Source organism: Arthrobotrys flagrans (assembly GCF_004000055.1).
Source record: "Arthrobotrys flagrans strain CBS H-5679 chromosome Unknown unitig_15, whole genome shotgun sequence".
In the NCBI taxonomy this organism is placed as follows: domain Eukaryota; kingdom Fungi; phylum Ascomycota; class Orbiliomycetes; order Orbiliales; family Orbiliaceae; genus Arthrobotrys; species Arthrobotrys flagrans.
Window position 1 is genome coordinate 35,001 of NW_027137545.1, and position 16,205 is coordinate 51,205.

At 45.8% G+C, this 16,205-nt stretch overlaps 5 protein-coding genes across 5 annotated transcripts in view; 2 read left to right on the plus strand and 3 right to left on the minus strand.

Annotated features, from left to right (window-relative positions):
- Positions 1 to 3,498, minus strand: part of DFL_000001 (uncharacterized protein) — a gene marked incomplete at both ends in the record, with an annotated part of 4,186 nt that extends 688 nt beyond the window's left edge. Inside the window, 3 exons of the mRNA XM_067629550.1 lie at positions 1 to 1,358; positions 1,413 to 3,036; positions 3,092 to 3,498. The exon at positions 1 to 1,358 is cut by the window's left edge and continues 688 nt beyond it. Coding sequence (XP_067494521.1) covers positions 1 to 1,358; positions 1,413 to 3,036; positions 3,092 to 3,498 — 3,389 coding nt within the window. The remainder of the gene's footprint in view (positions 1,359 to 1,412; positions 3,037 to 3,091) is intronic.
- Positions 3,499 to 5,454: 1,956 nt separating this feature from the next.
- On the plus strand, positions 5,455 to 6,175 carry DFL_000002 (uncharacterized protein; the record flags this gene model as incomplete). The annotated part of the gene is made up of 3 exons (XM_067630716.1): positions 5,455 to 5,477; positions 5,649 to 5,679; positions 5,753 to 6,175. 3 exons carry the CDS (start codon positions 5,455 to 5,457, stop codon positions 6,173 to 6,175), a joined length of 477 nt encoding a protein of 158 aa, XP_067494522.1.
- A 3,262-nt stretch (positions 6,176 to 9,437) lies between these two features.
- Positions 9,438 to 10,102, minus strand: DFL_000003 (uncharacterized protein; the record flags this gene model as incomplete). Its single annotated transcript, XM_067631867.1, has 3 exons — positions 9,438 to 9,717; positions 9,851 to 9,935; positions 10,006 to 10,102. 3 exons carry the CDS (start codon positions 10,100 to 10,102, stop codon positions 9,438 to 9,440), a joined length of 462 nt encoding a protein of 153 aa, XP_067494523.1.
- Positions 10,103 to 11,487: 1,385 nt separating this feature from the next.
- Positions 11,488 to 13,430, minus strand: DFL_000004 (uncharacterized protein; the record flags this gene model as incomplete). Its single annotated transcript, XM_067633021.1, has 2 exons — positions 11,488 to 13,216; positions 13,273 to 13,430. 2 exons carry the CDS (start codon positions 13,428 to 13,430, stop codon positions 11,488 to 11,490), a joined length of 1,887 nt encoding a protein of 628 aa, XP_067494524.1.
- Positions 13,431 to 14,179: 749 nt separating this feature from the next.
- Positions 14,180 to 15,508, plus strand: DFL_000005 (uncharacterized protein; the record flags this gene model as incomplete). The annotated part of the gene is made up of 2 exons (XM_067634189.1): positions 14,180 to 14,491; positions 14,579 to 15,508. The coding sequence occupies 2 exons, from the start codon at positions 14,180 to 14,182 to the stop codon at positions 15,506 to 15,508; spliced, it is 1,242 nt and encodes a 413-aa protein (XP_067494525.1).
- Between the last annotated feature and the right edge of the window lie 697 nt (positions 15,509 to 16,205).

A 16,205-nucleotide genomic window follows, 5' to 3' on the forward strand; every position in this document is an offset into this window, starting at 1 on the left:
TGCTGTACCGTCCGCAGTAAAGCACCAGTAGCTACATTCCAGATCTTAACCGTGCGGTCGTGTGACGTTGATGCCAGCATTTTACCGTCGGCAGAGAATGCGACGCCATTAACCTTTTCCGTATGCCCTTCTAGCGTCCGCAATAAAGCTCCAACAGCCGTGTTCCAGACCCTGATTGTGTGGTCGTTTGATGACGATGCCAGCGTTTTACCATCTGCGGAGAATGCGACGTTATTAACTGAGCTTGTATGTCCCTCTATCGTCTGTAGTGAAGTTCCGATAGCCGCGTCCCAGATCCCAATTGTGTGGTCGTCCGACGCCGATGCTAGCGTTTTGCCATCGGCGGAGAATGCGACGCCATTAACCCTCTCCGTATGCCCTTCTAGCGTCCGCAATAAAGCTCCAATAGCCGTGTCCCAGACCCTGATTGTGTGGTCGCTTGATGTCGACGCCAGCGTTTTACCGTCTGTGGAAAATGCGACGTTGCTAACCCAGTTCGTATGCCCCTCTAACGTCCGTAATAAAACTCCAGTAGCCACGTTCCAAATCCTGACCGTGCAGTCGTTCGACGCCGACGCCAGCGTTTTACAATCTGTGGAGAATGCGACGTTGCTAACCCAGTTCGTATGCCCCTCTAACGTCCGTAATAAAACTCCAGTAGCCACGGTCCAAATCCTGACCGTGTAATCGTTCGACGCCGACGCCAGCGTTTTACCGTCGGCGGAGAATGCAACGCTATTAACTGGGCTTGTATGTTCCAACGTTTGCAATAAAACTCCGGTAGCCACGTTCCAAATCCTGACCGTGTAATCGTTCGACGCCGACGCCAACGTTTTACCGTCGGCGGAGAATGCAACACTATTAACCGAGCTCGTATGTTCCAACGTTTGCAATAAAGCTCCAGTAGTCGTGTTCCAGATCTTAACTGTATTGTCACTCGATGCCGACGCTAGCGTTTTGCTGTCGACAGAGAATGCAACGTTATTAACTGAGCTCGTATGCTCTAATGTCTGTAATAAAACTCCAGTAGCCGCGTTCCAGATTCTAACCGTGCTATCACTCGATGCCGACGCCAGTGCTTTGCCGTCGGCAGAGAATACGACGCCGTTAACTGACCTCGTATGCTCCTCCAGCGTCTGTAGTAGAGCATCCCACTGATCTTGAATTCTAGGCAACTGGCTTGCCCCCGGAATTGTCTCTTCTAAATTAAAAATAGACCTTACAATACTTTTCTTCGGTGCGAAAATAAGAGCGGACCAGTATGCTTGCAAGGGTGCTTGATCAATGATACTTTGGTTTTGACGCACGAATCGCTTTATATCGTGAATTAGGGCTGATGTATCCTTGCCGTTCTCAATCTAGTAAAAACCGATGAGTATTTTTGAGAGGGTGAGGAAAACAAATCGACTTACACCCACTATTGAGCTTAAGGTTTCGACGATCTGAACCATCTCACTCATTTCACCCGACAAGCTGACTGCCTCAAGCCAGTGGATGAGATGTTTTCGTAGAAATTCGTACACTTGACTATTGTCGTTAATGCTATCCGCGCTTTGTTGCAAGTGATATACCCAATAGCGGCAAGCATATTGAAGTTCTGGTGGTAAACACTGTTCAATAAGCCCTTTATCTATAGTAGATCGTAACGTTCCAGGTGATTTTAAATCGCATATGTTCTTTCTTAGGCCATTAGGGTTCGACATGAGTTCGACACATTTCTTGTAAATACTCCTATGGGCCTCCTTTTCATCTATCCAGAAGTCACAGAACTCGTGATTGTCACGAAGGCTCTGATCGGAGAGAAAATCTCGAAAGGATAGATGGAACATCCTAACAGGTGCGTGCAGGTTGACTTGCGTAGTTACGTCAAAGGCAGACGTAGGGACGTCGAGGACAGAGTGTAATGGAATTAGTCTGCCGTTAATTTTTCTGTCTGAGATGGCCAAAAGCTTCGATAGCGAGGGGATCGAAAGTGGGCTTGCGAGGTTTATGATTGTCCCGACTATTTGCTTAAATTCTGTTACTAGAGTCTTGTACGAGGGGGCGTTCTTCTTTAGTCGATGTAATATTGGCAAGTAGGTCCCCTCCAGTTGCGACACGTGCCACTCTGATTGATAGCTTATCACAATCTCGAGCTGGTCTTTGGGGTCGCTGTCAGCGATAAAACGACAAGCTGTCGAGGCAAAAATGAATAACGGTACAGCCATTTTTGCTAATTTCTGAATATTCTCGTTTTCTGGCCACTCAAACGGTAGTGAATAAGCTATCTGTATTTTTTTGAATTCAGCTTTCAGAAATAAAGCGATATCTTCTTCAACCCCAGGAATTTCATGTAAAATCATGTTCTGATAGATATCTCCAGATAATTCTTTGAAACCAAGACGCAGTGGTAGTTCCGGTCTGCTCGTCAGGAAAACGCGCATCTCAACTGTCTTTATCTCCCTTAAGCGCGATAAAAGGGAAACGATAAGCTGCTGATCGGCTTCGCGATCACATTCATCCAGTGCATCAATTACCAAAACGACCTTAATAGTTAAGGGTGATGGGCTTCCTAGTTGTGAGGGAGGGCGTCTGAGTTGCGAGAGAGGGTTAAAGATCAATTTGTTAAACTGCTCTCCGTGACCCATGCTCGCGATTCCAGGTTCTGTATTGATTGCGTTTTGTATACTTGGAGTGATATCGCGGATGTGGTTGGCTAGTTGAGACGCGAGCGTTGTGAAAAACTTTGAAGCGTCTCCTCGGTCTCTTTCACCTCTTCTGAAGAAGAAGCTCGCCGCAAGCTGGTCTTTCTCTTTGAGCTCTTTGGCAATGGTTCGTGAAATCGTAGATTTTCCTGTCCCTGCCACGCCGCTCAACCAGAAGACACATTTTCCCTGTGGGTCTTCCACCCATTTCCCGATATCCTTTAGCAGCTTAACTCTGGTATTGGGCAAGCACTCCGGCTCATGCTGATCTTTAAAGCTCCCGTAGGCTGCTCCCTCGGCGGAAGGAAGGCTCGCAAAGTCGAGTTTTTGATTGACGTTCCGTAATTGGACTCTAAATTACGTTAACCTCCACCTCAGCTGGTCTCGGCGGTATTTGGTCGACTTACGTTTGATCTATACTCAGGGCTAAATTGATAGATTGTTTCCAGGTTTTGAGGTTTTGGACAATTTTGAACGCATCAGGACCTGTCAAAGGCCATTTGACACGCTCTTTGACGATGCCGAAGAACTTAGATTTCTTTTCCGGGCCCAGCTTGTCTTTAAGCCTTTGTAGCTCGAAACTGCAGCCCTCGAGCGCATTGTTTAGTTCCTCGGACGTGGAAAGCTTGAGACCCTTTGAGTCGTTAATAAGCTCTTTTCTCACGCAGTCAACGAGTTTCTTGACACTGTTAACCTCTTTTTGGAGCTCTTCAATATCGCCTTTAGCATCCTTGATGCTCGAATAGATTTTCCAGCAACTGCCGATAGCTTGAATCACTGCAATGATACTGGCCGTGATTGAGAGTGGGTCCATTTTGTGTAGAATTTGACGCTCCTCGTGAATCCGGATTTAATACTCCATTGATCATGAAATGGGGAAGTATCGTGCCTTTCCTATCTATAAATCTCAGCTATTGGCGGTTTCTGTCAGAAAAGCGGGGTGGAAACGTTCTTGGCGTGACCCACAAAAAGGCACAACGCGAGAAAAAAAGCAGCTGTACAATTTTCACAAAGGAGACTGAGCTGGCGAGACAATAGCTGCGAGGTCCTAGCAATTCAATATCAACAGACTTGCCAAGCCCTAGTCAGGTTAGGTGTGTGATGCAAGACATTACGCTGTATTCTGCAGAATACGATATAATTATAATTCGGAGGGTAGCGAGAACACCCGGGATATGTAAAGAGAGAACCCCGGGATGCGAAAGCAACACACTCGGTAGCTCCCACGCCGCTGCCCAAGAACAACGCTGGTTTCGTCACTCCAGATCACTTGCTTCCAATCCATGGCCTAATATGATTCTGACAACAGAGCTATAACGTATCCTACCGGGCTGCGAACCACACCGGCAACACAAACTTCTCGTATAACTCGTTAGAGCGTGAGATCGAATAATCCTTGTCGCCAAACCAGGTCCGAAACAACAAAGCATTGGATTGTAAAGTGTTGTTATGACAGCCGGAAAACCGCTCTCTATTCGTATAGAGAGAACCAGGGACTCTCGGGAGGATCCTTAACTCGTACTCTCTAGCACAGCGCCTCGAAGGCACGCTGCCGTCAGAACCGACCATGAATTATTGATGCGCTCGCTCGTCGTATGGCTGTGGCATTGGAAGACAATCATTAGCAACAATGTTGCAACAGGATAAAAAATCGAGGAAGTTCCCGTTAACCCGACGGCCATCGATTCCAAGCCTAATATATTCAATGGCCAGTTGACGATAACGTTCCTCCTCGGAAAGATGTGAAGATCTATCCAACTTCTTGATGTTAACCCACGACACAGTCGAGACAATCAGTATCCGTCGCCTTAATTAGCTCCATAGAGATACAGTGAATATCACGGTAGGGTACCTTGTAATACCAATCCAATCCCAGACGACAGTCCGATGCAAGGCTTCTAATATCGGGCTCCCGTCGGAGCTCAGCGAGCGCCATTATACGAGATCTCCACTATCGACTGTTCCTTTCGTATTTGGGTGCACTGCAAAGTCATGTAACACCTCACCGGGTCAGCCTTCGCTCTCGCGTCGCCAGTGGCAAGATCGCTTTAGGCAGATATATGCGGATCTGGCCCAGGCGCCTCCTCACTTAAATCTCCCCGCCGGATAAACCATGATATCATGAGCCATTATCAAAACATTCCTGGAAAAAATTTTTGAAGCGAATGTGTGGTATGGCTCAGCTTTGTCAGCTGTCAGGGTAGTGCAGCCCTGCCCTTGCGTAAGGTCCCAATCTTTCTGTTGCAATTTGGAGTTGCTCAAAATTGAGTCCACGAAGCTGACTTAATTTAAACCTTGTTAGTAGTCTTTGGGTGGAGTTATAAGCTCGCTGGTTTCTTGGTTGGTATGCTTGATACGAACCAAAAATTAACGGCTTTCCAGCTCCTCAACTACTGTTTTCGGCGATCTATACTTTTGTTACCTTCGCATTAATTATTACAATTGATAATACAGAAAAATGCTTTGATATTGACAACAGACGTGATTGCATCATCTATCGCGCTGGTTAGCGGAGCCGCAGCCTACCAAAAGCGCCAAAATTCTCCTCCTGGTCCTACCGCTACTATTACCACTGAGTATTGCACCTAGTATACGTTAAGTGAAGGTGGTATCACTTGTAATGACATATACTCGGCCTGGGGTATCAGTCCCGCCCACTACCACCCGTACAACGACGAAATCCACCACAGCCATATCAACGACTGCGGGGCCTCCAGTCGCGACCACGACCGGAAATAGAATCCAAACACCTACTCCGACTCAAGGCCAGATGATTGCCAACTGTAATAAATGGTAACTGGTCTATACCATACCTTTGACAGCTTCCTTGTTGGTGGGTGTTCATCGATTTTTAATATCTTGGGAAAGGCATTTTGTAAATTTCGGTGATACCTGCGTCGTGATCACGAGCAAAACTGGGGCTACCCTGGCCCAACTATTCGCCTGAAATAAATCCATAAACAGCGATTGTACTGGACTTTGGGTCAACGTCTACGTAAGTAACTACACTTCTAATAACTCGCATGGTAGCTGAACCGTACCGAGGCGCTGCTAACATATTTGCTTAGATTTGCGTGGGAACAACCACAGTGACTCCTATAACTGCAACGACGACAAAATCTACAATAGCCAAGACGACTACAGGAAATGGCGTATCAACCCCAACTCCTTTCCAAGCAGGAATGACAACGAATTGCAAAGGGTTCAGACTCGTTCAGAGTGGAGATACTTGCGCCGCTATATTAACGAAATACGGGATAACTCAAGCCCAACTTGTCGCCTGGAATCCGGCAGTTAAGAGCAATTGCTCAGGTCTATGGGCACAATGCTGGATTTGTGTCGAACTAATAAGTGCTGCGACGACGGCCAAGAAAGTGACGACAACGACAAAAGCTACAACGACCCCGAAGAAACCTACAACAACTGGAAATGGGGTTACTACACCCCCACCTATTCAGACCGGTATGACGAAAAATTGCAAGGGCTTCTGATACGTCCAAGGGAATGACAACTGCGCGAGCATTCAGACAAAGTTCAAAATAACCTTCCGGCAGCTATACAGCTGGAATCCTGCAATCGGTTCGAAATGCGAGTCTCTTTGGCTCAAATATTATGTTTGCGTTGCAGTCTTGTAGACATCCAGCTCTCGAACCGAGGGCAGTCTCGAACCACTGTATACGCGGATATATTCTTAACGAGATTAAACTTACTCATACCCTAAAGTTGTATGAAAGCAAGTTCTTTTGGCTCTTTTGGCATAATTACTGAACATATAGCCTCTATGCAGGTATTTCGAAATTTATACCCGATGATAGTCATCGAGATCTCTAGTGACTGCTATAAGCTCATTTTAAACTAAAATCAAACTACATAAACATCATGTATTTAGTACGACTTAGTACACTGCTAATGACTAACATACATTAGAGATTGATCCTACAACTTCCATTATTTTTTAAAACATGCTTGATCGTAGAAGAAGGAGTCGTGCGCGTGTTAATTCCTGCAGCATATGCATGGTGAAATCAAAGATAAAGAAGAAGATGTGACCATACCTGAACATATAATCTGGCATAGGCCAGCTAGCCCCTCGAACCACCCCTGCAGCAATAACAGGCCCAATACTAACACCCAGAGAGAATAGCTATAACTTAGGAGCGACAGGTGGTTTGCTAGTCTTGATCGCTATCCTTGCTTGAGAGACCTTTGCAGCATGCCATTCCCTTGATACAAGCCGCAAGTTGGTCTTTTGTGGTAATTATTACATAAATATAAGTATAACATATTATGGAGTAGTTTGAAAGCTTTATTTTTCTTAATCGCGGAATGGAATCAGTGGTGAATTCAGTGTCCTTTTTTTTTTTGCGAGGGCTACAACTCGTTATTATGAGCGAAGCTGGAATGTGTCATTCTAACAACGCATACATGGGTGGAACTTCTAACCGTGCATATTATGCTTGAAAGACAGCCATACTAGAAACGAATGCGAGAAAGAAGTCGTGGCAAAGAACTCGAACAGAATTGTACGAACAAAGGATACCAAAATTACTCTTGCCAAACAGCAAATTACCGAATTGCCAGTTCGAAAGGATATATGGACATTTTCTTGGGCCTGCAACCGGTATTCTGTTGTGTAACGAGACGGCCAGACAGGGCCGGGTTCGACTCCAAAATCCGTTTATATAGAGTTTGAGGAGTTGAGTGTGTACTCGATAGTTCCGGCGTTTTTGCCAACGTGGTCTAACGGCAAACCTCAAACCGTCACATGACATGTTGCTTCTTTTGCTAAATATCTTTTGTGTAACCTCGAGCTAGAACATGCTCCCTGTCAAAATAAATGGAAAGGATTATATTTAATCGAATTCGATAATTCAATAAAAGTCGAGAAGATGTATAGGTAGAATCTACAAGTTAACATAAATCAAATTTCGTCAGGAGACAATCGCGAAACACATCCGATTCGAATCCATATGCGTCTAAAACCGTTATAAGCCTATGCGAAGGGGTTAGTTCGCGATCCACCGAGTTCCTGGATCTCTTTCGTCTTTGTCAAGTGAAATGGGATGTATGCGACCGAGACTAGCTCGTATTATCCTACGAGCCAGCCATGCTTAACAGCCGTACCATCCTTAGCGCCCGTTTACAAGCTTCGCCGAGACTGTTCTAGGACAAATCTCTCTACGCTGATTCTTTTTCGGGGCCTCAACCCTTTACAAGTGCAGTTCAAGAGCTTATATGATATTACTTCACATACTAGACATGCTTACGATCCTGTGGCCTATATTAGAAATCATTGATTGGCGGAAGCATCGAGGGATAGCGACACAAGAGACCTTTGCGTATCTATTATAGCAAAAACCCTTCTTGGGATGCCTAAGTGGCCTATTTGATAAAGTTACCTGACTAAGGAAACGTGTATCATTTGGCAGAAAAAGCGATACAATGGCGTTGTGCGCGTAGGATATGTTCATACATCCAAGACTCACAAACATCATTATTAACTATTGTAGACATAACAAGGTTTCCAAGTATGATTTTCGACAACGCTGCTCATGCATACCTCACGAAGTCCAGAATGTCTTGATCAAATATTCTGGTAACGGTCGTTTGTCGGCTGACTTCGAAGCATATACTCTGATAGTTCTTGACGATGATCCTCGATCTTCGAAAATGGCGACGCAGGGTGACCCCTATTTCCCTTGACAAGACCTCTTAACCCTGCGATAGTACTGGCCATCTTCTTCAAGGCGAGTTGGTTCCTCAGGTCCAAAATGGGAAATCTCAACCCGGTTGAATCTTCTCCTGGCGTGGTATCCAAAGATGAGCCAGGGTTCGGCCAAACCAGAGCTGTGGAAGAATAGATGTCAATTCCTTTGGCCTGGCAGCGCTTTTGAGCTCAGCTGCTATAGACTGAGGCATTGTGTTGGTTGCCTCGCTGCTGATGGTAGTAAGTCTGGTTGAATTGGTGGTAGCTTGTGATGAGGATGAGGATGAAGTTGCACCGGGGTCTGATTTCGGACCATCAATGTTCAAACCTTCGATTGCCGCAGCCAAAGATGCCTGTGGCGCTGGCCTTGGATTCTAACACAGAGTGCAGTATCCGAAATATCACACGACAACACACGAACTTCCTTGAAAGCAGAACTGCAGAGTTTTCACGGCAGGGCGTCCTCCGGACGCCCGACTTCATGTATATCGAATGTGTATATATAACTACCCTCCAGTGACGACTTGGATCGGCACTAGATAATTTAAGTTGATTCTACTCCCTACGATACGATCCTTCACCCCTCGAGCACCCTCGACTAGCCTCGTAGTACACCGTAGCTCGACAGAAAGATTTTTGGCGAACGATAAAAGATTATATCTTTTACCAGCTTTCTAAGTTTTTTATTTAAGAAGTCTGAGGGTTTATATATATCGCGCCAAGCTGTAATCAAAACATGTCTTAGATATAATTGTGTGTGTTTGATATGGGTTTCAATAATACAAAAAACTTCAAGCACTGGCATTTGTGCCGCATTCACAAAACATTCGATCCATTAACTTCGCAACATAGCCTAACGAGAATCCGAGTGTAGCTGCCGATGAAAATCAGAATAATAGAGAATGATTAATTTGTAAACCGCAACAATATTATTTAATGCATTAAGTCATAAAGATAAATACTGGAGCATTCTGGTTAGATCGCTGTCCAAAAATATTTAATAATCCGAAAACTGATCCAAATTCGGACTATATTGATTAACGGCCCTAGTTCCATCCGCATCTAGTCTTGCACTGCACTTTGCAATGCTTGGTAAATGTACGTGTAACTGTAACCGTTTTCGTAGGAGTTCGCGCAGTAGTTGTTGAGGGCCTTACGCCGATACACGAGCAAGCGCTGGAGTACCGAGCGCTCCCCGAACACGCAGCAGCGTACGCCGGGATTCTAGATGGAATCACGGTGACTGGTCTAGCTTTAATATTACGATAGCCGATGTTGTTGGTGGCGAAGACAGTTGTCGTAGTTTTCTTGGTTATAGTGACGGTTCTACAGAAAATTAGTACTTGATTTTTGCCTACTACGTTTTTGCTTCTTATCGATTATCCCAGCTCTACATTCATGACATGTTGCAGCCCACAGCCTTAATAGAAGAGGAAAGTAAAGATTAAGGTATACACACCGTGCCGCTGGCGTGACCGTTGTTAAGAGGAACGACGAACAATCGGCAGCACCATTTCTATTTGGAAATGCGCTAGCAATGACAGCTATACCATGACGATTAGTCTCTAAGCGTATAGGACGACCCTTAAAGTGGCTTTCAAATATTGTATGTACCTCTCAGACAGTTGTCGCGGTTGCAGCCGTACCCAACTTGAGCCGCACCTGCGAAAATAGAGTAAATGAGAGTAATAATGATAATTGCTAGACGCATTGTGGTCGATAGTACTAGTATTGCAGAGAAGTTTAAGTTGTTGAGGAAAAGGGAGAGATTATAGATGCTATCAGAGATGCTGAAGAAACTATCCTGCCCTTGATTAAATAGAACTATAGTCGCCCTGTTGGACGAATTGGTGATTGTCTGTTTATTTTAGGAACTTCATTTGGCCAAACCCAATTCTGTTTAACCAAGGCTGGGCAGCAACCGTTAACGAACTATTACTGACGTCAAATGTAACAGCGGCACGGAAACCAACGCGGCGGTGAGGCATGTGTGATGCTCAGCAACGCCCAAGATCACCACCTTGTTGGATTTTGTCGCACGGCATGTTCCATACTAGCCAAAGCTAAAATTTAAAGGGACCTAGGTTCTCGTATACACTAGCTACCACACTTCCAATTTAGAGGTCAGTTGTAGCTCTTTACGCCCGGACAGAATGATAACGGAGAGGGTACATACTTTCACATGCTTAGTAATTTGTACTTCAAGCGAACATGTCAGCTTGAGGCTGATTACGATTTGGAATAATCAAGGAGCTTAATTAGCTTAGCATTAAATTTCTGTTTTAGGGCTATTAATAGGCTGCAGAAGAGTTAAACACCCTCTGCAAGTTGAAACTGTCCAGGCGTTTACGTTTCTCTGCTCCCGTCCTGATTCAAACTGACATAGAAAGTGCCGCAACCGACCTACATCGAGAGCTCTGCCCTCGAGTGAAACACACCCATCTAGAAGCCGGCCGGTTCTGGCCTCGCCGCCCAAGAAAAACAAGGCAGGCTTTGGGATCACTATGCCATCAGAAAGAGTTCCAAATGATGAAATAACGATGCCGCGGGCTACGTAGCTACCGACTAATATCACTCTTACAATCCAACATTTGGAAGATAAGGAATGATTCTTTATTTACTGATCTGTCAGGATTTCTGTCAGATGTATGCACCGTTATCTAGTGGTCGTTTTGTTGTTGTGGGTTGACTGCAACATTGGTTGGTCGTCGTCTTTCCTTATAATACATGCGGGTACCGGAATATCATGGCTCGTCATGCGGGACGGGTTTGAACGACACAATAACATCAGTATGGCCCCTAATTCCGATTGAAACTACAAGTTAGGGACGATTGAGGGTCACTGAGTCATCCAGAATGAGTAAATTTTTGATTATTTTGTAGACGGAAAGACCGTGACTGTGTGCGGAGTGAAATACTATATTAGTCAGTATAAGCATGCGAGACTATATACTCATTATAAGCGTTATCTATGACTACAGCCTATCTAATACGACTAGCTATGGAAGTTACAGTAAAGTTCGAATTTCATATATTCACTATGAAGATATTTGCTTAAAGATATAGATCTCTCCTCCCCCACCTAGCATGTAATCACTAGATTTTGCAACATTGACAATCATGCAATATCTGACCATTTTGTAGGATTCCCTCTTCGATAACATCAACTTTTACCCTCATCCCCCATGGGTCATTGCCAATCCAATTCTTTTTCTTTCCGACCTTTTCGATAATGTAAACATGCTCCTTGAGAGCCTGTTTGAGTTTTGCCGGGTCATTTTTCTTCTTTTGAATGGATATCGTGAGCACCAAACCGTTCTTATTCTTATCTCTTCCCAAGTTCCATGACCAATCGGCAGAAAAGACTACTCTCGGTTTCGCCTCATCAATCTCCCCGGCTGGATATAATCGTGTGATCAAGTACCCAACTCTTCCTAAATAGCCTGCCCACCAAACTTCTTCGGGAGTAATGAGTTTCCGTAGCGAATCGCGGAACTCCATTTCTCTGGGTGGGAGCTCGCCTCTGTACCTTGACTCTAGCATTAACGCAAGTCGAGCACGGTCTTGATGAGATAATCCGTGCGCGGAAGATATCAATCCCACACTCGTCGAGTACAACGCCGTTGTGCTAGCCGTCTCTTTTGACATGAACATATGAGCATACATGACATTTACAAATGAATTAATCACATGCTCGGGGAACCGGTCGGGAAACTTTCTCGTTTGGTTCCTCGAAGGGCCTGGGATCGCAAATTTGATTAGCGCTTGAATTTGGTCGCGTGAGCAAGGTGCAAAGGTGCTAGTAGCCACTTCCAAAGGTGACTGCGACCTGATGGACGGAGGAAGCTGCTTAAACAAGTATCCCTCACGGACTCCTCCTTGACAGAAATGGGCTTCCTTGATCCCATAAGGAATAGCCTCGGTGAGAACATTTATTAAGAATGCTACAGCTGGAACTTGGGCTCGTCGATGATCCGAAACTCGAAAAACCTTCTTGGCCGCGTGAGCGACGGACTTGAGGGTTTTGGTATCTTCGAATTCCTCGCTCCCAGCGGTATACCCATTGATGATCGATATGGGATAGTGCTTGCCATGCGATTGGTTGAGGTATAGTAGCAAATATCCCCAGCCTCGAAATCCGCCTCCCGACAGGTAGATGTTGAAGCCTCCTTCTCTTTGTGCTCTCTCTACCAAGCTTTCTGGGATTTGTAGATTATTGTATGCCGAACGGAAGTTTTTGATCATCTCCTCTCGAAACTTTTTAACAGCCTCTTCCCTTTTGTCCTCATTTTTGCCTTCCCGTAGATCATGGAGCTTCTTCGTAAGTGCAGCTGCGCCGTACGGAAAACTGAAGCTCCCACGTGGACTGATTCTAATGTTGCCACCCTGACTCACCATCCAAGTGAGTTGAGTGCTGCCACCTCCCAAATCCATCGCAAGCCCTTCCATATTCCAAAAGCCACTTGCAATACCCAAGGCTCCGATTTCACCTTCCTCATGTTTGGGTAGCAACTCAACTTCTAAGTCTGTAGCATCCTTGATGGCTTTCAAGAACTGACCCGAGTTAAGAGCCTTACGTGTTGCCTCTGTTGCGATAACATGAATGTTTTTTTTGTCGACTCCAATTTCCCCACATACTATAAGAAATCGGTTAAGAAGAGCACAGACCGATTCAATGACTTCATCAGGTATTGGAATTTGCTCTCCAGAATCCGGATCAAACTGAGCATTGTAGAGAGAGATTGGGGATCTGTATACCAAGACAGTGGGGAGAATTCGCGCTCGAGAAGCAGATAAATCTGTGATAGAAAAGCGGATCCCATTACTGTCACATCGTTGTTATTAGCAACATACTGTCGGCTGATGTTTGTAAGGACTTGCCTTCCCATATCCACTATACCGACGAGTTTATCTTCGTGGCCTTGCCAAGCAGGATGAGGCTTATGGCGATTCGCCAGTGTAGGGAAATTGAGGTCCTCCAAGGTTGCATCGCTTAACCCTGCCCCAGAGTCGATCACTTCAAAATCGGAGTCGTCCATGTCGATCGTAGTTAGTTGTCAATTTAAGAGAAATGCAAATTTCGAGCTGCTGAGTTAATGAGAAAATGCGGGAGTAAGCCTTTATGATAAACGAAGCGGGGATCGTTCAGCATCTGTCATAACAATAGCTGAAACCTTATTTCATGCTTCTCTAGGGATGGGAGGTCACCCTCAGTGACGTCACCTTTTAGTGATGTCACCCTGTGGTGACGTCGATGGTGTGGGAATACGGGGTATTAGTGGAGTTTCAAAGCGTGTATCGAATAGCCCAAACGTTGAGATTGTGAATATTCTTTTCGGGAATTTTCTGTAAACCCTAATTGCAGGAGCTTTGATGTTTTGTAAGCCCAGTTTTCAGTAGGAATCCGTCGCGAAGCACAGCCAATTGATCAAGTTAAACTTGGCGATAGAGATGGTTTCCAGATTGCGCCTAGCCGCCTGGAAATGACACCAGTTGTGTGTTGTGTTTACAAAATAACACAGTCGGACTGTGATCACTGATTGGCTATAAAGGCCGTAAGATTTCTAACGCCCGCGTTCGCTTGGATGTGGCGGCCTCGGTAGCCAGTCGGATAACGGAGCCACTCATCGGCATCTAGGCCGAATCGGAGAAATTGGTCTGGCGGATTGCAATCCCAACAGCTTGATTGGTTTACTGAGCTGCCCCCGGTGCGAAGCCAATTGCTCTTCTCCAACTACTTTGTATACATACAGACGACAACTGTTAGCACACAGCTCGTATAGAAAAGATGCGGCCGTCTGTAGTTTCCAGCAGCCTCGGCCTCTTACAAATAGCTAGGCTGCGACCGACGGTTATTGACTCCAGGCCGGCTATCCGCCTGGTGAAGCAATTTCGCAAGAACACCGCGGTCGCTTTCACCCCGCCTGAAGCCCACGACCCTGGACCACAGCCCGAAGTCGTCCAGAATCTCGACAGGCAACAGAATGCAAAGAGAATTTTGCAAGACGCCGTAGCAGCTACAGCCCCGAGACAGAATTGGACAAGACAGGAAATTTCCGCGATTTATTATCAGCCATTGTTGGAGTTGGCGCACCAAGCAGTGAGTCTTCTACCGAAACCACACCGGCATTCACTCGAATATTCTAGACGCTGGGACATACTCTGCTAACTAACAAGGCGAAGTTAGAGTCTTATCCATCGTCGATTCCACAGCCCCGGTGAAGTCCAATTATGCACCCTGATGAACATCAAAACCGGCGGCTGCACCGAAGACTGCTCCTACTGTGCTCAAGCAACACGTTACCAAGAGGGCACTGGTTTGGAAGCCAAGCGTGTTGAAACCGTTGAGTCCGTCCTTGCGGCTGCCAGAACCGCCAAAGAAAACGGTAGCACACGATTCTGCATGGGCGCCGCGTGGCGAGATATGCGAGGGCGCAAGAATAGTCTGAAGAACATTACCGAAATGGTGAAGGGTGTGAAAGAAATGGGTATGGAAGTATGTGTCACCTTGGGTATGATTGACGGTGAACAAGCGAAACAACTTAGGGATGCGGGCCTGACGGCATACAACCATAACGTTGATACCAGTCGGGAGTTCTACCCCAATGTTATCACGACGAGAACGTACGATGAGCGTCTCAAAACTCTGAGCCACGTTCGCGATGCGGGTATCAATGTCTGTTCCGGCGGTATCCTCGGTTTGGGAGAAACTTCTGAAGACCGTATTGGTCTTCTTCATACCGTTTCTACTCTGCCTTCCCACCCTGAAAGTTTCCCCGTCAACGCCCTGGTTCCTATCAAGGGTACACCGCTAGGAGATACACCACCCATTCCATTTCCCAGCGTGCTGAGAACGATTGCGACCGCGAGAATTATCATGCCTGCGACAATAATTCGAATCGCTGCTGGGCGCAAGACTATGTCGGAGGAAAAACAGGCGCTGTGCTTCATGGCCGGTGCCAATGCTATTTTCACTGGTGAGAAGATGTTAACCACGGATTGTAACGGCTGGGACGAAGACAGCGCCATGTTCGGCAGATGGGGGTTGGTTCCGATGAAGAGTTTTGACAAGAAGCCTGTCGAGAGTTCTGGTGATATTGATGCCATAAGGATATAGATCAAAATGAACAGGCAATGGTTCTAGTTTATGTTAAGATTACCAAGTTCAAGCTTATCAAAGGCCGATATTGTTCCAAATAGGATAACCACAATAGATTATGCGGCGCCAGAGGCGACACCATGTTATACTCAGTTTCTATATACACACTCCGAATAACCCTTTTCAACCACATCAACAACAGTTCTAAAACCGGTTAATATCTTTGGCCCGTCTCAATTCCACCCACACCACCGTTAGTGTCACCGTTACCCCCTCCTCTTCGCAGCAACCATTATCAACAATGGGATTCCGATTCCAAGTTCTACGCCTAGAATAATCTCTGAAGTTGTCGTTAGACCGCCACCCGAAGAAGTCAATCCCGTAGATTTTCGGCTGTCGCGCTCGTAGATGAGCCCGTACTCATAGAGGCTAGATTTTGGGAAGCTATATAATTCAAGTGCGGAAGAGTTAGCAACCTTGAAGATCCAACATCTAAGGCCGAGGGTGGGGTAAAAAGGCAGGCTTACGAGAAGACCTAGACGTCGCTGAAGGACTCGTGCCAGAACCGGTGTATGGGTTGCCCCCAGTGGTTACTGCCGCAGATATTTGATTTGCCGTAGAACAATATCGTCCGTAAATACTTAGAGCGCTCGACAGATCCACGGGGTCAGTAATAGCAGTGCAGAGATTGCTAATACAAGTACTGAAATAGTTT